The sequence below is a fragment of the Acomys minous genome (assembly GCF_964271855.1).
Source record: "Acomys minous genome assembly, chromosome: 14".
Taxonomy (NCBI): Eukaryota; Metazoa; Chordata; class Mammalia; order Rodentia; family Muridae; genus Acomys; species Acomys minous.
Genome location: NC_140496.1, coordinates 56,174,751 through 56,198,376, shown reverse-complemented (window position 1 = coordinate 56,198,376; position 23,626 = coordinate 56,174,751). Strand labels below are relative to the sequence as shown.

The 23,626-nt window shown below is 42.3% G+C and overlaps 1 protein-coding gene across 1 annotated transcript; it reads left to right on the top strand.

Annotated features, from left to right (window-relative positions):
- Window positions 1–13,581: 13,581 nt before the first annotated feature.
- LOC311582820 (3 beta-hydroxysteroid dehydrogenase/Delta 5-->4-isomerase type 1-like) lies at window positions 13,582–20,151 on the top strand. Its single transcript, XM_084756123.1, has 3 exons — window positions 13,582–14,474; window positions 16,233–16,397; window positions 19,186–20,151. The coding sequence occupies exons 1-3, from the start codon at window positions 14,330–14,332 to the stop codon at window positions 19,992–19,994; spliced, it is 1,119 nt and encodes a 372-aa protein (XP_084612249.1). The 5' UTR covers window positions 13,582–14,329; the 3' UTR covers window positions 19,995–20,151.
- The last annotated feature ends 3,475 nt before the right edge of the window (window positions 20,152–23,626 follow it).

The following is a 23,626-nucleotide window of genomic DNA, read 5'->3' as shown; positions in this document are numbered from 1 at the left end:
AGAAGCTTGTAAAACTTGTTCAGTCACAGCATAAGAGTTATTTCATATATATTATTTTAAAACATGAATTATTTTGATTAATACATATGAATCATGGTTATCATCATAGTAAGGCAGACATGACTGTTATGGGGTAGAGGGCTGAGAAGTTTCTAAGTAGATATAAAGTAGAGTGAGGACAAGCTGGCATTACTTTAGTCACTTTAAAATAAATGCATAATAAATCTCAGAGAGAAATGTTTTAAGACCTAAATGTACCCTCTATGACCTGACATAATGTAGACTAAATACAAGAGCAGACACTTCACCAATGGAGGTATGAAGGTAGAAAATAGTCACATAGAAAGATGCTCAACACCATGCATATTAAGGAACTACAAACAAAACCACAGGATGCCACTGATTACCTACTGCAATGTCACAAGTCAGGCAAATAACAAATGTTAACAAAGAGAGAACTTGCTTGTGGGCATAAAAAACAGCACAGCCACTTTTTAAAACAGCATGTTAGTTTGCCACAAAACTACACATCTCTACTGGATTAACTGACCACCATGAGCTATGGCGCTTACCCAACATGGTTATACCAGTGACCACATACATGAAAAACAACTGCTCTGAAGTCTCTACAGGAACTCCATTCACAACCGCTCACACTTAGTAACTGCCATGATGTCCTTTAGTAGGCTGATGGATAAATGTTGGGCACCCAGATATTACTCAGTTCCAAGGGGGCAAAGCTATCAAACCATGAAAAGACATGGAAGAACCTTAAAGATCTGTCATTAAGTGAAAGAAGCCAGCCGCTAAAAAGTTGCAGGTTATAAGGTTATAAACATATGACACTGTGAAAGGATCAAAACCATGGAGACTGAAGGTCAGTCCAGGTTCACTGGTGTAACAAATGTATTCTTTCAGTTCAAGATACCGGTGGAAGGAGGCTGTGCATTTATAGGCTCTGTGGCTATGGGAACCATGTATTTCCTGCTTTGTTTTGCTCTGAAACTCAAACTGTTCTTTCAAATAATCTATGTAAATATTATTTCCCACTGGAGGAATGTACCTCAGTGGGAAAGAATTTGATGATCATGCATGATCTTCTGGGGACAAAATGTAGAAAAAATGGGTAACAGTCTGATGTGCAGTAAATGAAAATAAATATTAAATGTATTACAGTTGTAATGTCAAGATTCTTATTGGCAAGATGGGTCATATGATTCTTGATACTTAAAAAATATTTGGTTTTATGTATGTATATATATGAGTGTTTATTTATATATGTGTATTTATGTGTGCATGAATGTGTACCACATGTGTATGTGTTGCCTCTAGAAGTCAGCAAAGATACTAGATCCCATAGAACTGAAATTACAGATAGTTGTGAGTTACTGTTTAGGTGTTGGGGACTGAACACAAATCATCTGCAAGAACAGTAAGTGTGCTCAAACACAGAGTCACCTCTTCAGTCCCTCTTGGCTTGATCTTAACAATCCACTCCTTAAAGGTTTTGAGTGATATCACTGGGTCAAGTGGGTAAATAATTAGTTTTCTATTGTAAGAGACAAACTTGCTTCAACTTACAGTTCCACAAACACAATGTCTTCCCATATCTTCACCAACAACTAATGACTTCAACTACTTAAATATTTACAAAACTAGCTGCATTTAATGAGAACCTAGTTTGAACTAGATTTAGTGAAGTCTTAATGTATGTTGTAACTCAAAGAAATCCTCAAGAAGGAAAGGAAAATGTCTGGGAGACATAACAATTTATCTTCTCCTTCCTTCTTCTTCTCAAAAGGGTGGAATTACAAGATTCAGAATATTGGCATATAATGATCACAAGCTTAAGTCTTTATTTTTGTTTTTTGTTGTTTTTAATTTCTTGTGATGTTCAATTCAAGATTAACGGTAAGATTATGAGAAAATCACCTACACTTCAACAATAAAGAAAAAGAGAAAAGTTCTTTTTGTAGTATATATTATATAAGGGAATGTCACAAGGATATAATGATTTCAAAGAATACGAAGAAGATAAGAAACTACTTTTAAGTACAGCCACATGCCACACGCAGGGTGTAGCACTACATCTGCCATTATTTCAATGTAGTGCACACATAAACACTTGCACACATATACAAGTATACAAAATCACCGAAGACCTGAGACAGAGGCACACCTATGTGAAAAAAAAATACTATCTTGTAACAAGAATTTGCTTTTAATTTTGTTCTTTGTGTTTTTCTAGTTTCTAAATTATTCTCAATAAAAAGGACAGCGTGCTGAAATATGCTGCAAGCTGAGTAAACCTTAAAAATGACACTAATGTCTACACACATGAGTGCAAGTGCCCACAGAGGCTAGAGAAGGGTGTAGGATTCCCTGGCCCTGGAGTCACCGGTGCTTGTGAGTCACAGGATATCAGTGCTTAAAAACAAGCTCTGATGCTCCGCAGGAGGAGTACCTGGGTAAAACTAGCCCAACCCCTGAAAACACACTATTTGCTCAAGCAATGCACGTTTCTTCAGTCTACCATGTGTGACTGTATCTAAGATACTCATGGGCAGGATTCCATCTTGACCATAATTAATACTAATCAACTATGCATTCCTATTGTCCCTACCCCAATTCTTCCTCTATTTAAATCCAAATTTCTTGTCAGTGCCCCAAAGATAGAATTAAGGTCACTAGATCCCTTTTTGACCTGAAGTTCTCAGAAAGAAAAACAGAGGTCAGGTGGAAGGGAGAGAGAAAAAGCTGCACTTTCATTAAGGATTCTAGAGATCAGATGGCTAAACATCAAGATTTATGAAGAGTTAAAATATTAACAGACCAGAGTCAAAATATCATGGGGTATTTTTAGTTCCTTTGAAAATCTGCCATTTCTTAAATGTGTATGAACTAAATTCTTATGGTTATCCATCAAAAAAAAGACCTTTAGAAAAAGCTACATGGAAACCTACTACCCTAGAAGCTTTCTGAAACATACACAAATACATAAAAACACACGAGAGGGGCATGTTGTTCAAGGTAGAAAGCATAACAGTAAACACTGCTCCCCAGATGTCCCCTGATATGCCAACAAAGCAGCTTATATCCAATCACTGAGCAGGGGAGAGAACAGGTCTAGACTTCCTGACTCCCAGAAGAAGAAGTAAAGGGCTCAGCCACAGGAAGAGGTCCAGGAGAGATCAGGAGAAATTCAGCTTAGCAGGGACAGCCAAAAAGTGTAAGTATTCTGGGATGTTTTCTTGGAAGAAGCCAATTAGCTTAGAAGGTTTAAGAACAGAGTAATAACTGCTCAGTTATTGTGCTGTGAAGCTTGTTAAACAAGTGATATAATACAGTCTCAATTATTTGGGTGATAGTTGTTTTAAGGGAGCAACTGAGAAACAAACACAATTTTATGAAAAATAACTTTAACATATTGAAGTACCAAGTAGGGCAGAACTTACACTAATATTGCAAGAAATTATCTGGAATCTAAACTCAGACAGTACAGTTTCTTAGTGCTGTTTCTTAAAGAGAAAATCAAACAGTTTCTAAGGCTGGAGCTCACAGTTTCCTTATTAGATTCCCTATACCCCACCATCCCCCCCCTCATCCCCCCTTGCATACCCCACCACCATCCCCCCACCCCCATTATCCCCCATCATCCCCCCTTATCCCCCCTCATCCCCCTTGCCCCGTACCCCACCACCATCCCCCCACCTCCATTATCCCCCATCATCCCCCTCATCCCCCCTCATCCCCCCTTGCCCCCGTACCCCACCACCATCCCCCCACCTCCATTATCCCCCATCATCCCCCTCATCCCCCCTCATCCCCCCTTGCCCCCGTACCCCACCACCATCCCCCCACCTCCATTATCCCCCATCATCCCCCTCATCCCCCCTCATCCCCCCTTGCCCCCGTACCCCACCACCATCCCCCCACCTCCATTATCCCCCATCATCCCCCTCATCCCCCCTCATCCCCCCTTGCCCCCATACCCCACCACCATCCCCCCACCCCCCACACTCTCATCACCCTCCCAGTGCAGCAAGGCCTCCTCCTGGCTGCAGAAGCAAACCACCAAGAGGTAAAGCAAAGGCAATTCTTTTTTGTTTTGTTTTGTTTTGTATTTTTTTTGTTTTGTTTTGTTTTGATTTTTATTTTTTATTAATTTATTCTTGTTACATCTCAATGGTTATCCCATCCCTTGTACCCTCCCATTCTTCCCTTCCTCCCATTTTCCCCTTACTCCTCTCCCCTATGACTGCTCCTGAGGGGGATTTCCTCCCCCTGTAAATGCTCATAGGGTATCAAGTCTCTTCTTGGTATCCTGCTGTCCTTCCTCTGAGTGCCACCAGGTCTTTCCCTCCAGGGGACATGGTCAAATATGAGGCACTAAAGTACGTGTGAAAGTCATACCCCACTCTCCACTCAACTGTGGAGAATGTCCTGTCCATTGGCTAGATCTGGGTAGGGGTTTGAATTTTATGGCCTGTTGTTGTCCTTGGCTGGTGCCATAGTTTGAGCAGGACCCCTGGGCCCAAATCTGCCTCTCATAATGTTCTACTTGTAGGTTTCTAGGACCCTCTGGATCCTTCTACTTTGCTATTTTCCCATGCTTCTCTCATCTAGAGTCCCAAAAGCCAATTCTTTTAAGAAGCCCTTGCTACGAGAAAAGAAAAAAAAAATGCCTCTTTAACATTAGTAAGCTTCTCAAAGCCAGACTTTCCTAGCTAACCAAGGTAGGAAGTTAAATGCCTTTGAGAAAGGCTCATGTTGGCCAAAGGAACACCACCTGTGGGCCCATTAACTTCTCAGAGTGGGAGAAGGGTCAGGATCCGGTGAGGGAGGCAGAGAAGTCTCTGGAAGCAGTGTTAGGGTCTGGGTGATCTGCTGAAGAAAGACCCCAAGGCAGTATGCAAAAACAACGACTGTTTTTATTCTAGCATGCTGGAAACTTCTCTCTCCTCTAGAGGGTGACCCCGAAATGAGCACACAGGCTCATTTTATAGCCAGTTGGAGGGATCTGTGACAAGCTTTAATTGGTCAGAATTGAGTCAGAGTGTAGGAGGGGATTCAGGATTGGCTGTTTGTTTGGTTACTGGGGACTTTTTGGGTCCCTGAGGTTTGGGCTCTTAGGAGTTGGGCTTTAATTTGATTAGATGAGGCCAGCTGTGTTCTTTACCAAGGCCATGAAGTAATAAAAACATGGTATCTAGTCATTTTGTTCTATAAGCTGATTAGTTGCCCATGAGCTGTCCATAACTCGTGGTTTTTCCAGGAATTGTTAGAAACTTGGCCTAGTTAGGCAGAGTGAAATCTGAAGTCTGTCATGAAGTCGATCTAGTCAAGCAAACTGGGGTCTTTGGGGGCTATGGGGTCCCTGGGGAGAGGGTCCCTTCAGCAGGAACCAAACACAGACTGAGAAGCCTCAAGCACATGAGTTAGTAAGGTATAGAAGGGAATCTGGGTCTATAAAATTAAAGACCTTCAAGAGAGGTTTTGAGATTAAACAAGATTATTTTCTGTGTTGGAAATGGAGGAAGACACAGTGACATGGAGCTTCTGGGTCCCACTTGAGGTTGTTTCTCTTAGCATACAAATATTTTTTAGTGACAATGACAGGTTTGTATATCCTCTTTGGGAGATAGCAGAATAAGGCAGATTTGGAGAGAGAAAAAAAAAGACTGAGAAACTAGATCCTAAATGAAAGACCATAGAACAGAGATTGAAGGAATCCTGGAATCAAAATAAGGAACCTTCAGAGAAATCCAATCTAGAACCTACAATAACACCAAAAGAGGTAATTTAAAAAAGAAAAACCCACAGAGGCTTTAATAAATTGCCTGGCAGCTCATTGCTTATAGGCCATCATGGTCAGATTAGATATTATATGTGCACTGTCAAGGTTCAATTACTGGATGATGCTCTATATGCTAAAGCAGAAATGCAGACCCTATTTATTGTTGCCTTGGAACAAGGTCACATGGTGGCTTGTGTGCTCCATTTTGCATAGTTTGGAGAGCTGAAATATATGCACCATGACACAGAGTCATATTCAGAATGCCAATGAGCTTTTGCCTTAAATTATGGAAAGCGTGATTCCGAGGTTGTACATTTATTAGAGATGGTGACTGTCTTGGAGATGTCTTTACAAATTAGGGCTGATGGTGCTTTAGCACATATATCCATTGGAATAAAGCAATTTTTAAGACATTATGACATGAAACCTGTTACAGATATAAATTATAATCCTATAGGTTATACAATTATAAAAATAACTAACAACTTTTAAAAATGTGGTCATAAAACAGAAGAGGAATAAAATATCTTTCCAAAATAGATTAAATAGTTATTTATTGATTGAAATTTTTTTAAGTGAGGCAAGTAACACACTTGCTAAGATACACTAGATTTTAGAAAGGACTGCTGAATTAGATCAGCATATAAAGGTCCTAATTCCAAAATAAAAGACAGGAGATATGTTATTCTGAGGATGTGGTTGTGTATATGTTTCTATAGGAGAAGAAATATTGTTGATTCTGTCCAAAATTATAAAAATCAGATTTGCAGAGGGAGTCTTCCTGAAGATCTTGGCTGTAGACAAAAAGAAAGAAATCAAGAAGACCAAACAGGACAGGTAACATAATTTACTGATCCCTCCACATGGAACAGCTCTGAGACTGAGACATAAAATGTCTCCAGCCAGGATTTCAGCTAGGCATGGCCAATAAATCTTTGGCTACAAAAATCCCCAGTACTTTTCATGCCATTCTTTTAAATGGTATAGATAAAAAAATTTATATTAAAGATTGGTTATAGAGTCCAAACTAACTCATATAGAAAAACAAATGTCTTACCTGCTCGAAAAAAGAGCAGAGTATCATCTTTAACTAAACTATGCTCAGTGCACAGCCCATATATATTAATATAGAAAATGTATAATACTTTTGAAAGTTTATATACTTTCTAGAGCAAAAGGACAAGACACTAAAAAAGATAAATAGTCCAGATGCTGCAACCTCATAGATGGACTCAATAACTTTTATTTGAAAATCTGTATCCAGGACAATTTCAAAACAGCTATCTAGATCATCCAGAATCACAGACTGTTCCAGTCAAGACTTCAGTTAAGCTCTGCATTCAGAGACTAGACAGCAAAAGATACAGCTAGCTTTCTTAATACTGGACAATAGAATCTTAATTTTCTTGGCCCCTCAAAAAAAAACTATGTCCCAAATCAGCAGGAGTCATTTTTTTAAAACTACACCTATTCCCATGGGGGAAGAGTGGATGTTTTTTGGTCATTCAATGGGTGAAATATGTTTGCTATTATTTTAAAGGGGCTGGTTATAAGAATTATGTGTAAAAGAGTAGGTTATTGATTCTACTTTTAGACCAAAGAGCATTAATAAACCAAAAATCTTACACTGGTATAAATCTTTGTATATTGGTACAGATTTAAGATTATATTTGGTTACAATATGGTAAAGTATTATACCTATGTAATTCTTAAATCTGCAATGTTAAATTCTAGCCCTTTTGAAAGCTGCTATTCCAACTGTTGAGGATAATTAAGAAATGCATATTAGCAGTCAGACAATCAAACTCACCATCATCTTAGATACTAGTTATGTTTTCTAGAATGACAGATGTTAAAAAGTTATAAAAAATCCAGATAAAATAGATAGATGGTTTTCAAAAACCTCATAGATCAATAGAATATGGCATTTAAAGATTTTATTAATTTAAGGTTTTTTTAAACTTTGAGACAGGTCTGCTTCTGACAGCACCTCTGTTCTACTTCAAAGAGCATCAAAGGCTTCATATGTAGCCAGCTAGCCATAGGGCAAGAAAATGACCTTGCATCAATTACAGACAGAATACTGTCCAAACTGGAAAACCTGGATGCAGGAAAGCCGACTTCTGAGCTTTGCAAGGAAAAAGTAGAAAGTTCCTTTATAATTCCTGCCTCACAGAAAAGTCTGTCAAATATTCTGTTCAAGAAGGCTGAAGATGATGCTCCAATGTTAATAGAGAAATTTGGGAGACTCTCCAGGCAGCCAAATAAAGCTGATTGCCTGTACTTCCTACATATTTAGGTAATGTTTATTCCTTCTTAAGTCTCTGATAGGGTTGAAGACTAGATAGTTGTAGTCTCACAGTTAACCTTAAATTGATTAGAATGATAGAAATTGATAGATAGAAGAATACTTTATCCAGGGGTGCCAAGTACACAAATGTAAATCTTACCTAATAATTTTCATAATTGTTATTGTTACATATAGTTTGTTATTGTAAGAGAAAGAGCCTTTTATTAGACTAAAAGAAGGTGTAGGTATAAGGTTACTGTGTAATTTAAATGCTGATTTCTATATTCCCCCAAATCTGTTTACAATCCTTGTTCTGAGAATTTCCTGTCTCAATGTTGTATAAATACGGCTTCCCAAATGTTCCCTGATATGCCAGTAAAGCAGCTTATAGCCAACCACTGAGGAGGGGAGAGAATAGGGCTGGAGTTCCTGCCCCCCAGGGGAGAAGGAGTTAGAAGAGGATGGAAATGGTTCAGCCACAGGTACAAGTCTAGAAGAGATCAGGAGAGATTTAGCTGAGCAGGGAAAGTGCAAGTATCTCTGGAATTTATGCTGGGAAGACACCAGATTACCTTAGAAGGTTAAGAATAGAGTAATAACTGCTCAGTTATTTGCTGTGAAGCTTGTTAAACAAATAAGATAATAGAGGCCCAATTACTTGGGTGATAGCTGTTTTAAGAGAGAAACTGAAAAGCGAGCACAATTTTATAAAAATAACTTTAACACCAAAGTTTCAAGAGCCAGAGGTTCCTGGTTGTTACATTAAAGATGTATCAGTTCAGCCTAAGACACTAAATAAAAACACAGAGTCTGAAGCGTACTTTAAAGCTGTCAGCACAACACTCCGGGCAGAAACTATACTAATACAAATCTATTCTTAAACTATGGTAAACAAACTACTCTAAACTGATATATAATGCATATACTCCAAGCATTTGCTACTATGATGCTCCACAGGCCATCCTTCCCTTCACCTTCCTCCCCAGTCAACTGTCTCTCCTCAACTCTACCAACTGCCAAACTTCCTCCTCCCCAGGAAGCTCCGCCTTTCACCTCCTGTCCTTCTGCCCAGCTGATTGGCTTTATTGATAGATGTTACATCCACCCAGCATTCCTCTACAATAGGCTCTTGGTGACAAGAAAACAGCATTCTGGACACAACAGGGCAACTACACATACACATAGCTACAAATAGTAGTTGTGACAGCATGCATAAAACCTGTACAAGCACAAGACAGACCAAATCCCAGGCTAGAAATTGAATTTGAACATAAAATCTCACCCCTAGCCAAAGAGTTATTGGTGATTATTTAACTGTTTGAAGAGGCAGGGACAGTTTTCTCCACGCTCCAGCGGAAGGCAACACTTTCAACAATGTTTGAGTGGCACATTGGTCTCAATGGATTAAGGAGAAAAGGAGGAGGAAAAAGTTGTTGTTGTTGTTGTTGTTGTTGTTGTTGTTGTTTTTTAACCGAGATTTTTCAATCTACAAATTCTTTTTGTTTTGTTTTTCAAGACAGGTTTCTCTATGTAGCCTTAGGCTCTCCTGGACTCACTTCGTAGCTGATGCTGGCCTCGAACTCAGAGACCCACCTGCCTCTGCCTCCTGAGTACTGAGTGGGATTAAAGATGTGCGCCACCACCACCCAGCTATCTACAAATTCTTAAGAAGGACTTTTATGTATATCCCTATTCTGTCCACTTTTTTTCATCCACTCCTCCATACCCAGATGAATTTGTTGTAGACTTCCAAATTGACTTCAACCGAACTCCTTGAAGACATCTTTCTTACTAATGAGCTCCATGCTACCCAAATCAACAGCTAGTCTGTGTCCTCTCATTCGATGCCCTTACGATACCCAGCACTATCCTCGTGAAGGCACTCCTTTTAGCTTTTTCAATTTATTTTATTTATGTGTATGTGTGTTTATTTCATGTATGCAGGAGGCCAGAAGAAGACACCGGATACGTTGGAGCTGGAGTTACAGTGGTTGTGACCTACCTGACATGGGTGCTACAAACCAAACAAAGGTCTTCTGGGAGATCATCGTACACACTTAACTCTGAGCCACCTCTCCTGATTAAAAGACTTTTTGCTGATTTGACTTCCATGGTCTTCCACCTCCCACCTTCTGTTCAGTCTCCTTAGGAGGCTCTGGTACCTCGGTTCACTCTAAATGTTGATATGTTTGTCCAGAATCCTATCTAGAGACTTTGCCCCTTTTTCAATGAATATTTTTAATTTTAGACTATTCCATCTAGTCCTGTGTCTTAAAAGTCTGTCTTAGACAGCTCCTTCTCAAAATTGCCTCCCTAGGACCATAAGGCAGGGACAGAATCATTCCAAAATTACCCAGGAGTTTAAGAAAAAAAAATTCCACAAGTCTCATAAAATCCTCAAACTGGGCAGTTTTCCCATTTTACACTTGTGTTCAGCTAAAAATATACAATAAAGAAAGGCCATGTTCTAACACGTAATAGGAGCCCAGAAGGCAGTAATAACAATATTAGCAGCATCAGCGATGTAATAAGATGGATGCTACTAACTTGTTTCCTTTAATGATGTGTTTCCACTGAGACGGCAAAAGTCTTAGGAGAGATAAAATCTGAGATTTTGGAATCTACGTGCAGTACTTGATGACTCAAAGTGCCACTGTTGCAAGTCCCTAAAGTTTGCAAGCCAGGATGGACATGTCTGGTCCCACTCAGAAGAGAAGCCCTGCTCAGGTGGCACTCCCTTCAGATGTGCTCACAGTGCGGGACAGATTCTAGCACCGCACCTGGGGATGTAGCTATTTCTTCTAGCTCAAGCTCACCCATGGAACCCCAGGCCATTGTATGAACTGCTGGCTGTTTTGCTGACAGAAAAAAAACAAACCAAGTCTTTACTGAGAATTACTCTATAAGTTAAAAAGTAGTCCCCTTGGTTCTCAGAATCACTGAAACAGGCACAGTACATTCCCACAGCTCTATGTGAACACTTCTCCCTGTTTTTTCTTGTATTTTTTTCCTTGGTTTTTTTTTCCAGCTGGGTAAATAGATCAAGATCAAACTCAGAGGTTACACAATCCTTGAAGTTGTCTCTGATTTCTTGAGTCTGACTTATCACCTCCACACTTACATGTTCCTTTGGGTCTATCAATAGTTACCATTTTCTACATTTTGAATTAAGTAGTCACCACACTTGCACTTTCTTGTATGTTTATAGACATCTCTTTAGGTTAGAGAAATTTTCTTTTATAATTTTGTTGAAAATATTTTCTGGGCCTTTGTCACAGATGTGAGGAAAAGTCATAGTGGCTTTACTTGACTAAGTTCCTGAGACCTCTGACTATCCAGCATGATCTCTAGACATCCAGAACAGCTGTTGAGGCTTTGCTTGGCAATGTTCCAAAGATCTCTGGCTGATCACCACTACTCTTACATATTATGTATGGTCCAGGTGTAATTTTGCCTTAAAATTACTTTGTAATCTGGTTTTTTTTTCTTCTAAAACTGTTTCTAAAACTGTCTTTCTCTCTATTTATCACTTTGACTATGAACCCTAATGAAACTTTTCCCACAGCGAATCTTGAAGGAAAGTATCTGGCCAAAGGCTTGAGACAACGATAAAGTTCTTGGCTCTGATTGTAGGCAGTCAGGCAAAAACTGATTGCAAGAAAGTTAGGAACTTGACATAACAGTACCTGGCTAGATATTGTTAGCTGTAGAAAAGTTTCTTTAGAGTCTTCTTTGAGAGCAATAGAAGGTGGGATTGGAGTGTCATGTTTTACAGATATTTTACAATAGAGGATCCCTTGGCATTAGTCTAGGCTTAGATAGCACACTTGTTGGTTGGGACTGACTGGGAGTAAGTCACGTATTTACTTTATTAGAGAACATTTAGCTGAAGCTCTGTTGCTATGACAATCTTGTAAACACAATGGCTTTAGCCTGGGGAAATTTATTTAATTTAAACTTTCTCAAGTATTGTTTAAGAAATAATCAGGTTATACTGACCATTGCTTGGAGATTGATTTTTACTGTATGCTTTACTGTGGGGTTTACAGAACTGCATATATTTCTGAGTTAGCTGTTCTCTTGCTTTGTTTATTTTTAAATGCCCTAAAGATGAGAAAAATCACTATGTAATCTGTAATGAAAAAAAATGAACTTCACTTTAAATAAAGTACTGATGTTGGCCCAAGGAAACAGACAAACGGTAAGCATGTGAGACAGAAAAATAAAGTTCTCCTGGGTTGTACCACATATGCCTGGGTGTCTAATATTTCTTTTTTCCTCCATTCCTCAACAGCCAGTTGATATGCCTAGTTGTTCCTCAAGGGTTGATTTCCCTTAAACAGCTATTCACTGCCTCCTCAATTCTCCCTACCTCGGATCCACTAAGACTTTCTCTTCTCTCCTCATCACTATTCCCGGAGCTGGTCTGAGGGTGGCCTTGGAGCTGGGACTCTTCTCCTTCTTCTATCCCTATTATTCTTAGGTTTCATCTTTTCATAGTGTCCCAGAGTTCCTGGATGTTTTGTGTTAGAAACTTTTAACATTTTCTTCTATGTCTTCTACGCCTGAGATTCTTTCTACCATCTCTTGTATTGTGTTGGTGGTGCTTCTGTCTGTGGTTCTTACCTTCACTTACCTAGATTTCCCATCTCCAGGATTCGCTTTGGTTTTTCTTTATTGCTTCTATTTCCATTTTCAGGTCTTGAGCAGTTTTACTCATTTGCTCCACCTGTTTTATTGTACTTTCCTGTATTTCTTTAAGAGAGTTATTCATCCCCTCTTTAAAGGCCTCAATCATCTTTGTAAAATTGGACTAAAGGTCATTTTTCTTGTGTTACAGGTGTGTTGGAATACCCAGGACTTGTTGCAGCAGGACCGCTGGGCTCAGGTGGTGCCTATGGCTCTGGCTATTGCTGTGTTCTTAAACTTGCCTCTAGTCATCTGGGTTTGGGCGTTACTACAGGACTACGTCCTGACCTCTGGTTTTATCTTTGTTTCACAGATGTTTCTTCCCTTTGCTATATGTTTCCTCTCTGCTCTTCTGACCTGAGTGGCCTGGGGTTCTGGTGACCAGTCAGTCTTCAGGTCCAGCAGGCTGTCTCCACTGGGGGTTTTGTGGCCTGTATGACTGCTGTTGTTCTGGGTGCCAACATTGCCTCTTTGGTCCCTAGACTCAGCGTGGTTTCTGGAAAATCCGAGCTCTTCTACCAAAGTTGTGGGACAGAATATGGAGGCCAGGAGATGAGGTGCAGATACATTTTGGGTTGCTTTAAGGTGAGTGGGAGGTTATAGGGTACAATGTGAGTTCTTAGATAGGGTCCCTGGGCCTGGGTGACCTCTAGGAAAGTAGCCCTGCACTTGTACTTACTAATAAAGTCTGTTCATTTGAAACTATTTGTATGACTTCATTTCTTAGTAAAGCATATTAAAGAATTTTCAATAAATGCCTACTGGGTCGCATTGTAGGTTTTAATGAAATAAATTCAAATTCTGGTAAAACTGTCATATAATTAATCTTGGAAGCAATCTAGTAAAGTTCTTCTAATTCTTTTGCTTGTTTGTTTTCTTTTTTGTTTGTTTGTTTGTTTTGTTTTGACACAAGTTCTCACTACGTAGCTGACAGAGCCAGGTGAATCTCTGTGAGTCCAGGAACTCATTTTGTAAACCAGGCTGCCCATAAACCCACAGAGATTCACCTGGCTCTGACTCCAGAGTTCTGGGATTAAAGGCGTGAGCCATCATTTCCCTCATGTCTTCTTTTTTAATTCATTAGCATTTTATGTCTACTATCCCTTTATACGTCAACAATAATACTGTAAGAAGTGTGCATGTCAAAACAAAATATAGTCTTTATCACAATGTAACCTTGAAGCTAGCTTTTCTTCCTGTGTCAAGAATAAAGGACACAGTATCAGTCACTGGGGAGGAGGGATCAAACACACACACAAAAAAGGATAAATAATGATCACAATGAGTCAAGAGATCAGAGCATAAAACTCAAGTCTTGATCTGAGGGCTGAGGAGACCAGGATCCAGACTTCTTCATCTGACTTTTAACCATCTAACAGGTGGGATTTTAGTTTATTTTAGCTCCTCTTCATACTGGTGGGGACATAGCATGTTTGCAAAAAATCAGATAGAGCCACTGGAAAACTGTTTTCATTGGAGCTCTTTTTCTAGCCCTTTCCAGCGTCACCTGACATCACACCTGCTCCCCCTGCGATCTGCTTCCTGCATTGGCCATGCCTGGGTGGAGCTGCCTGGTGACAGGAGCAGAAGGGTTCCTGGGCCGGAAGATCATCAGCATGTTGGTGCAGGAGAAAGGGCTGGAGGAGCTCAGGGTCCTGGATAAAGCCTTCAAACCAGAAACCAGAGAGGAACTGTCTAGTAAGTGAGCCAGAAGCTCTGTTTGCGTGACTGTTGTGAATGCTGGCTGGACATTAGGAGGGTTCCTTGCTTAGCAAATATGGAGCACTTGGAACAAAAGGTTGCTTCTGTGTTCACACTCATCACGAAGGCTCATATACACCACACAGCTGTTGTAGGGGGCGCTAGAATCTGGCTTGTCCCAGATCTATATAGATGGTGGCTATGAGGGCAACTGCTGTACCTCCAGGCCTCTGGCCTTCTTCCCGTTTGGAAACTGTGCGCCAGTGCTCTTTTTTTTTTTTTTTTTTTTTTTTTTTTTTTTTACGTGCTACTATTTCTATAGACTGTCTACTGCTCTGTAGCATCAGCGAGGTTACTGGGTAGGAAATCTCAGCAATGGATCTCTGCCTTTCCTACTTGCCCTGGTCTAGTTGTTTGTTCCTTTTCTTATTTGGTTTGATGGAGGAAAAAGTCATTTACCATTCTCCCCCACCCCACCCCACCATGAAGTTGGAATAAAAAGTCCAATCCAAATCTGTGAGTGAAAGGGAGGGGGGTTGGCAGAGGATGAATCGGACAGAACGGACACAGGACAGTATAAAGGGCAGAGTCAGGTGAGGGCCAGCAGGCCCACGGATGCCTCCAAAATGTCTTTCCCATCATTCCTCTCTGTTCATCATCTTCATAAAGAAAATGGCTGCAGACTTTTTCTGAAGCAGTACACTTTTCTTTGCTGATTCTGCTGTCTAGATCAAAGGTAGAGTTTCCCAACTGCACTGCCTTCACACCCTCCTGATAACCCTGCAGGGAACATAGAAAAGGAGATCTAGCCTTGAGGACAGTGTCGGGAACTGGTGCAGATAGTGTGTGTGTCACAATGCTCATTTCTGTGAAATAATTTAGCTGACCACATGGTTGACAAGGTCATCCTGTGGATTTCAGAGAAGCCTGAAGATACTGACTTATCCCCTCCCCTGGCTTCAGGTCTGCAACACAGGCCTCTCCCCACAGGACGACTTATTTGCCGCATCACTGTACACTTCTCATATCTGCTGTATGTTGACAGATCTTCAGTGAAACCCACTCTGAGTCCTCTCACAGAGGCTCCCTTTTCCTCTCTGTAGTTCCGCTAACTTCATCTGTGCTCAGCCCAGACCCAGGAAGTACCAAGACCTATCAGGGGCACGGATGAAATCTCCATCTCTCTCTCTCTCTCTCTCTCTCTCTCTCTCTCTCTCTCTCTCTCTCTCTCTCTCTCCTGGCTCCTCCTCACTGGAACTTGGAGGACACAATCTGAGTAACCTGTTGCTTGCCCAGATTGCCCTCACGTCTTCCTTCACACCTGTCAGCTGACAGCCTGAGATGCTGTACAGCCTCCCAAGCCACGACACTGCCTCTGCATCTCCTTCAAAGGCACGTGTGAGTGCCTGTTCCCTATGAAGGAAATGCTGGTTCTCCCTCTTACATTGACTGCCACCCTCTCTCCAGTCACTTTCATGAACGTATGAATTCCCCATAACTCTGTTTTTATGTGCAAAGCACAAACGGCATCAGATTCATTTTCCGCAAAGGGATGGGCTGGAAATCGAAGCTCCCTCCTTCCCTTCAAAAGCTACATTCTGTTCTTTGTGCATTTATTGTCCCTTCAGAAGAAAGGCCTCCTCTCAGTGTCTTCTCACTATTCGGGCCCTTGAAGGCCAGGGTAACTTATGCCTGTGTCAGGGAACTTCCATCCCATGCAGACAGCTTCCCATGCACCTGTTTTGTCTTCCACAGAGCTGCAGACAAACACCAAGGTGACAGTGCTCCAGGGAGACATTCTGGATGCCCAGTGCCTGAGGAGAGCCTGCCAGGGCATCTCTGTTGTCATCCACACCGCTGCTGTCATTGACGTCTCAGGTGTCATTCCTAGACAGACCATCTTAGATGTCAATGTGAAAGGTACAGTACCTGAGGAAAATATGGAATGAGTGGGAAAATGAAAACAACAACAACAACAACAACAACACACACACACACACACACACACACACACACACACACACACACACACACACTAACCAGGTAGGTTGGACCCCTACTTTAGAACATCAGCTGTGCCTGCTCACCTCTTTAATTTTTCATTTATTTTTATTGCACTCCTGCATTCGTGTCTGTGTCCTGTTGGCATGCTGGGTGCCAGATTCCCTGGACCTTGAGTTACAGATGATTACAGGCAGCCATGTGGGTGCTTTGTTGTTTCTCCTGCCCATGGTCTCAATAGTTCCAGTGAGGACGACAGGCTGGGAAGCAGAAGGAATGATCCAGGCCTCAGACACAGTCAGGGAGTGAGTAAGGAGCCCTTCTCCTTCACATCGGTGCAGCTGGATTCCAAGCCCAGAGAGCCTTCATTTCCATTACTCACTTTCCCCCTTCCAGGTCAGTTCCAGACCTGACAGGTATTGGCCAGCACAGTGTATGTTAGCTTAGTTCTGTGAGAGTCCACCTGCCCACCTGAAGGAAGGCATCCCCTGTGGAGAGCTCAGCAAAGCCCTTCCTCAGAAGCCAGCGAGGGGATCCAGAGTGACCAAGGACTCATGTCTTTTCCTATTTATTATGTCTCTAACACTGGCTTCTCAGCCAGCCCACTGTGGATCTCTTCTGGAGGGGAGTAGGTATTCTCCCCCTTTTTTCTCCTGTGTGTGTGTGTGTGTGTGTGTGTGTGTGTGTGTGTGTGTGCGCGCCTTTCTGCATTATGGCTTTTTAATATAAGTTAGGATGAAACAGGTAAGTTCATATGGGATTTCTATGTATATATAATAGCCTCACTCTGGCCTTCAAGGACCAATCTATCTCCACTACACCCCCTGCAATGTCTCTACATAGGTTCCACTTCCATATTAATTTATTCTCTCATATATTTCCATCCATCCCCCTGGCCTCCACATCCTCCATCCTCCCCACACATACTTCTTCCTTTCCCATCTACTTCTCTTCTTTCCTTTCAGAAAAGAGCAGGCCTCCCGGAGATACCAACTGAACATGGCATATCAAGTTGCAGTAAGACTAGGTACCTCTCCTTGTATTAAGGCTGGACAATGGCAGCCCAGTGGGGGGACTAGGATACCACAAGCTTCAGAAGCAGCCCCTGCTCTCTCTATTAGGAGTCCCAGAAAAACACCAAGCCATGCAACTGTTACATACATACAGAGGGCCTGGGTCAGACCCACGCTCCCTATTGTCCGTTCAGACTTTGTGAGCCCCTATGAGTCCGGGTTAAGTTGAATCAGTGGGTTTCCAGCTCGAGACCCATACCACCAGAGTGAGCCATTCCTGGTATTGCCTGAAAGACCAGAAATCAAAGGCCAGATGGCCCAGAGACCTAGGATAGAACCAAACACAACTGGTACCCAAAAAGAGGCCAATGAAATGATGTCTCATGATATTCTGTTATACTCATGGATTGATGTCTAACCCATTTGCCATCATAGAGGCTTCATCCATTGATGGAAACAGATGCAGAGACCCACAGGCAAACATTAGGTGGCGTTCAGAGAACCCTGCTGAAGTTGGGGGGGGGGGAGACAAAGACAGACACCACCAAAAAACCCATGTGTCCCTTATGTTGACTTTCAATTGGTCACTCCGAGACTTCTTTACAAAAGGGAAAAAGAAAAATATTCATTTAGAACTTCCAGGAACATCTCAAAATATCCTTTCAAGTTTCTAATCCACAGCGCTTATACCATGGAGACCTGCAGGAAGGCACCAAAAGCCTCTGGTGTGCCTTGCTGGTCTCTCACCTAGATGCTTCCCTGCTGCATTACCAGCAGCAGGAAATGTGAAGCAGCAGGGACAGTGATGAAGGTATTATTTTAGTAAAATGTTGTAGCATGAGGAAATACTTCACAGTGATCACTGTCCACCACCCATTAGTAAGAAAAGCCCAAATTTAACTGGCAGCCATATCTAACTTAAGATGATAGAGTTGCTTCTCTGGAAGATCAAGCTATAGAGAGACTTCTAGCGTCAATAAATGAGTAGACAAAGGCAATGATAATGACTCCTGGCCCAGGACATCCCTTCCTTCCTCAAGGGAAGATGCCCTTGCCTCTCCTCCAGGGTCTGTAAGTCTGGAATGCATCTACAGGGTTCTGCCATTACAAAAAAAAAAGGCCAGCAGGAAACACATATCCTTTCTCAGTTCTCCAGCAGGCTCAGTAGGAAATAATGATATGAATGACAAACTCTCATTCTTAAAGCTATACTGCCAAAATACAGAGTAGGAGACCCGAGTTCTTCTTCAGAATCAAAAGTAACAGACAGAGAAAGAAAGATCTGAAAAGAAAAAAAGCAAAAACAAAAACAAAACAAAAAACAAACAAAAAAAAAAACTAGAAGTCTAGGGCTGGAGAGGTTAAGAGCACTGGCTACTCTTCCAGAGGACCTGAGTTCAATTCCCAGCAACCACATGGTGGCTCACAACCATCTATAATGAGATCTGATGCCCTCTTCTGGCCTGCAGGTAGACAAAAATCTACTAGAAATCTAGAAACCTTGTCTACCAGATAGCAGATGTCACCTCTTTATTTATTAACTTTTTAATGCTAATGTGCCCATGGCATGGTTATGCTGATTCAGAAACAGGGGGAATTGCACCAGGGAGTTGAGAATAAAGTGGAAATGAACAGGAATCATGTGGACTCCTTGGTTTGTTTCATGAGACTGACGGTGTGTTCTCTGTGCTTAGGTACCCAGAACCTGTTGGAGGCCTGTGTCCAAGCTAGTGTGCCAGCCTTCATCTTCACCAGCTCTATTGATGTTGCAGGACCCAACTCCTACAAGGAGATCATCTTGGATGGCCATGAGGAAGAACAGCATGAAAGTACATGGCCTGAACCATACCCATACAGCAAAATGATGGCCGAGAAGGCAGTGCTAGCAGCCAATGGGTGTACCCTGAAAAATGGTGGCACGTTACATACTTGTGCCTTAAGGCCCATGTACATTTATGGGGAGAGAAGCTCATTCCTTTATAACACAATAATTGGGTCCCTGAAAAATAATGGTATTCTGCAAGTTACTGGCAAATTCTCCATAGTCAACCCAGTGTATGTGGGCAATGTGGCCTGGGCACACGTTCTGGCAGCCAAGGGCCTACGAGACCCTAAGAAGTCCCCAAGCATCCAAGGGCAGTTCTACTACATCTCAGATGACACCCCTCACCAAAGCTATGATGATTTAAATAGCACCCTGAGCAAGGAATGGGGTTTCCGCCTTCCCACTTGGAGCCTCCCTCTGCCCCTGCTCTACTGGCTTGCCTTCCTGCTGGAAACGGTGAGCTTCCTGCTGCGACCAGTCTACAGCTATAGGCCTCCCTTTAACCGCCACTTGGTCACAATGAGCAACAGCACATTCGCCTTCTCCTACAAGAAAGCTCAGCGCGACCTGGGCTATGAGCCATGCGTCAGCTGGGAGGAAGCCAAGCAGAAAACCTCAGAGTGGATCGGGACAGTCGTGAAGCAGTACAAGGAGACACTGAGCACAAAGACTCAGTGATGTGAAGACGGCAGGGACACAGTCGTGGGCATTATCAGAAATCACTGCCAGTTCCTCCAGAAGGGACAGAGGCACAACCCAGGCCCTACTGCCTCCCTTTGACCCAGAGGACAACTTGGTGTCTTCCTCAGGTCACCAGAAGCCTTGCTAGGCACTAACCCAGCCAGAAGCTTCCTTCCCTAAGCACCTGCCCTGTGACCAAAGGCTTCAGCAATTACAGTTTCCTGTCACTGAGAACTCAGTATTGGTTTTCTTTTCCCACTCTAATCCTCTATCACATTCTGCCTTTGGGGAAATCCCAGTGCTTTATGAAGCTCAGAACAAACAGCAATAAATATTGGATGCCTTACCCAGAGACAGCGTCTTTCTCTTGTTAGGTGTTGGTATATTTTCCCTGCCACAGACAGGCATGGCTCTTCTAGTTCACAAATGGAACATTGAAGTGGAGTTTACTCAGAGAAAATGGGAATCTGAGAGACTAGGCTTGACCATGCACCCGTGGATGTTGGGGGTATTCACTAGAGAACACTGTTCAAACATGGATTTGAGCCAATAAAGGTCTTTATCAGCTGGCTGACAACTACACTGGCTTTTCAGAATCCCAGTGTAGCACTGAGCCTTTCTCGGGGTGAGCATTTAAGCACAAGAATCACGTTCTGGGTTGACACACTTCAGTTAACAACAACAAGTTAGCAAGAAGTAGAACAACAGAAGCTAAAAAGGAAAGTTAGTTCCCCTTGCAGGTTTCCCAGAACTATATGCACTTGGGTGGATTGGGCTTTGTTTTAGTTTTGGCAGGTGGTACTGTCTACATGTTGAGATTTACAGCCTGAATGGTACTTCTACCATGGAGTCCGCTGTGCTAAGGCCTGGGACCCTATGACACTGGGGAGATTACCTCATTTCTCGCTTCCCAGACAGGAAGCGGAAGCTCCCATTTCCGTGTCATAGGTGAGGAGTCTTCCTCTCCACCTCCTTGACTGGATAGTGGAAAGTTGTTCACTTCACCAGAGAGACTGAAGTGAAACCATTCATCATTCTGCCACATCGTGCAGCCTGAGCTTGAGTCTTAGCTGGGCAGCCATCCTGAAACGTGGGCTGCTCCTCCTTGGCAGAGCTCCAAGTCTCTTGGTCTCCTTCCTGCCTACCTAGACCTACACACAAGGCTCCCCTGGAACTTAAGGGGTGCCCTGGAAACTGGGTGTTCCTTAACAAACGGCCCTGGAAAGGGAGAGGCAAGAGAGAGAAACTCTTCAGTCACCACCTCCAATGTCTGCATCCTGGAAGATTCTAGAACACACCTGGATATATTTGTGACAGGTAGTTTAATCGTTTAAGAAAAAGGCTATTTCTACCTTTAAAATTACACAATAAAGGCAGACCTAAGGTCCTGGGAGGTTAAAAGGAACAGCTCTGATTCAATCAAACATGTGTTCCCACTCAGCCTAGGATCTGGAAGATATTATCCCCGCCTGCAGATTTGATCCCCACACCTTCATCTTCCACCTCTCCATCTCACTTCTGCATGGCCTCCCCTGACATTTTACATTCTTGTTTCCTTCCATTTCTCTGTTTATCCTTTTCAGTACATCTGAGGAGAGGAAGCCAGTTAGGAAATGTGTAGAAACCTAGATGAGAACACAGTGATTAACCAACAATTAACAAGACAGTTGTTGGGGCCACACAATTAGCAGTGAACCATGCCACTTACTGTGGGTGGAGGTCAGCACTCCTGAACACAAGCCTTTGCAATGCAAGTAAAACACACCAGGGAGCAGGAAAGGTACAGAAAGAAGGGCAGCAGCCCCGGCCTGTGAGCCCCCTTCGGGAGCACAGGAAAGCGCTCACCCACAGGCATGAGGGTCATGTACAGATGATTGGAGACAACGGAGCTGAGCAGAAGGTGTTCGGGAAAGCTTCAGACACCACGAGGGACTTGGAATGGAGAACCTGCAGGGAGGGCAGCCTGAGAGTGGTGCGGAGGGTGAGTGTGCAGGGAGGGAGGGAGGAGAGCTAAGGACAGTAAAGAGGCTGGACGCCATGATCAGGCTTTGTTGGAAGACAAAGGGTGTTCTGGGTGCCATACAGAGCTGGGCTAAACAAGGGTGGCCTTTGGGGGCCCATCACAGTGCCCAATGGATGGTCCTGCTTAAAAGGCATTCTGCAGAAGAGTGGTAGGATGCCAGAGGCAACCAACACTTCATCTTTGATCTCCTAATGCTGGAATGTGAACTTTAGGCAGCCAAAGAGCAGCTCAAGGACAAGGGTGAATATGGAATCATCGCCCTTGAAAAAAATGGTAATATATCTGTTCTTTCTTGGTACTTTGTTGCAAGAACATATTTTACCACATTTTAACCTTCTGTGGGTTTGCAATTGGCTGAAGGGCCTCTTTTTGTTGTTTTTGGATTGGTTTTTTTTTTTAAGACAAGGTTTCTCTGTGTAGCCCTGGCCATCCTGAACTCACTTTGTAGACCAGGTTGGCCTCTGCCTCACAGAGATCCACCTACCTCTGCATTCTGAGTGCTGAAATTAAAGGTATGTGCCACTAAGCCCAGCATTTTTTTGTTTTGTGTTGTTGTTGTTGTTGTTGTTGACTTTGTTGTTGTTGTTGTTTTTGGTTTGGCATTGTTGACTTTTGATTTTTGACTTTTGTTTCCTGCATGGTTTGTCTCTTCAGGCATCCTCCAGAGGACTCTGAGAAGTCAAAGGAATATGCAGACTCGAAGCCCAGCTTCTTCTCCAACATTGTTGAAAGGGGCTGTACAGCATGGGGCATGGCCAAGATCCTATGCTGCCCAACACCACTAGGACAGAGCCCAGGAAGAGTGACCTCTCAGGGTATCCACACTGGATTTTTTTCCAATAAGTCAATTGGTTAGTAATGTTACATGTACATTCCACAGTGGTAAGGGGGAGAAAAATTGATCCAGCTAGAAGAATTGGAGTCTATAAAGGCCATGTAGGAATGTGGATGATCCTGAAGAAGCAAGGAAAACAGTTCTAGACAGAGCAGAGAATTAAGATGCAGAAGTAAAAGATATACTTGCAACAGCCAGCATAAGAGACATAGCCATTAATATAAAAATTCTAAGAAGAAAAAGGTAACTGTGTAACAAGCAAGAAATCAACTCAATAAAATATAAAATTGTATGGGATAACCATTGAGATGTAATATGAATAAATTAATAAAATATTAAAATATATATATAATTGTAACTTGATAACCACATACGTGAAAGCACACAGGTTTATCCAAGCAAATGCAATGAGAGCTCATTGTCTTCATGGGCTTGCTCATTTCTTTGAGGTGTTGCAGTCTGTTGCTAAGTAATCTGAATTGTATACTGTAGTTCTGTGGTATCAGTTGTAGTATCTCCCTTGGAAATTTTAAGCACAGCACAATTTGGTGAAACCCCTCCTGAGGACAAATAACTTAGTCCCACATGCACAATAAAGCTTAAGACATGACTACATCGAAACTTTGAAAAGTACATGTGACATCTACCATAAAGATGGCATCTCTAGGTTGACTCTAGGTGACATCGCCCATAAAGGATGGATTCTATAATGATTGAGCTCGGAATAAACGTCTTGGGGAGGATCCAATGTGGTCCCCAAGTTGTGAGCCA

Excerpts from the sequence above, each read along its gene's own strand:
- LOC311582820 (XM_084756123.1), top strand. The coding sequence starts at position 14,330 with ATGCCTGGGTGGAGCTGCCTGGTGACAGGAGCAGAAGGGTTCCTGGGC. Across the intron at positions 14,475-16,232 it reads AACCAGAGAGGAACTGTCTA|AGCTGCAGACAAACACCAAG; the intron begins GTAAGTGAGCCA and ends TGTCTTCCACAG. Across the intron at positions 16,398-19,185 it reads CTTAGATGTCAATGTGAAAG|GTACCCAGAACCTGTTGGAG; the intron begins GTACAGTACCTG and ends CTCTGTGCTTAG.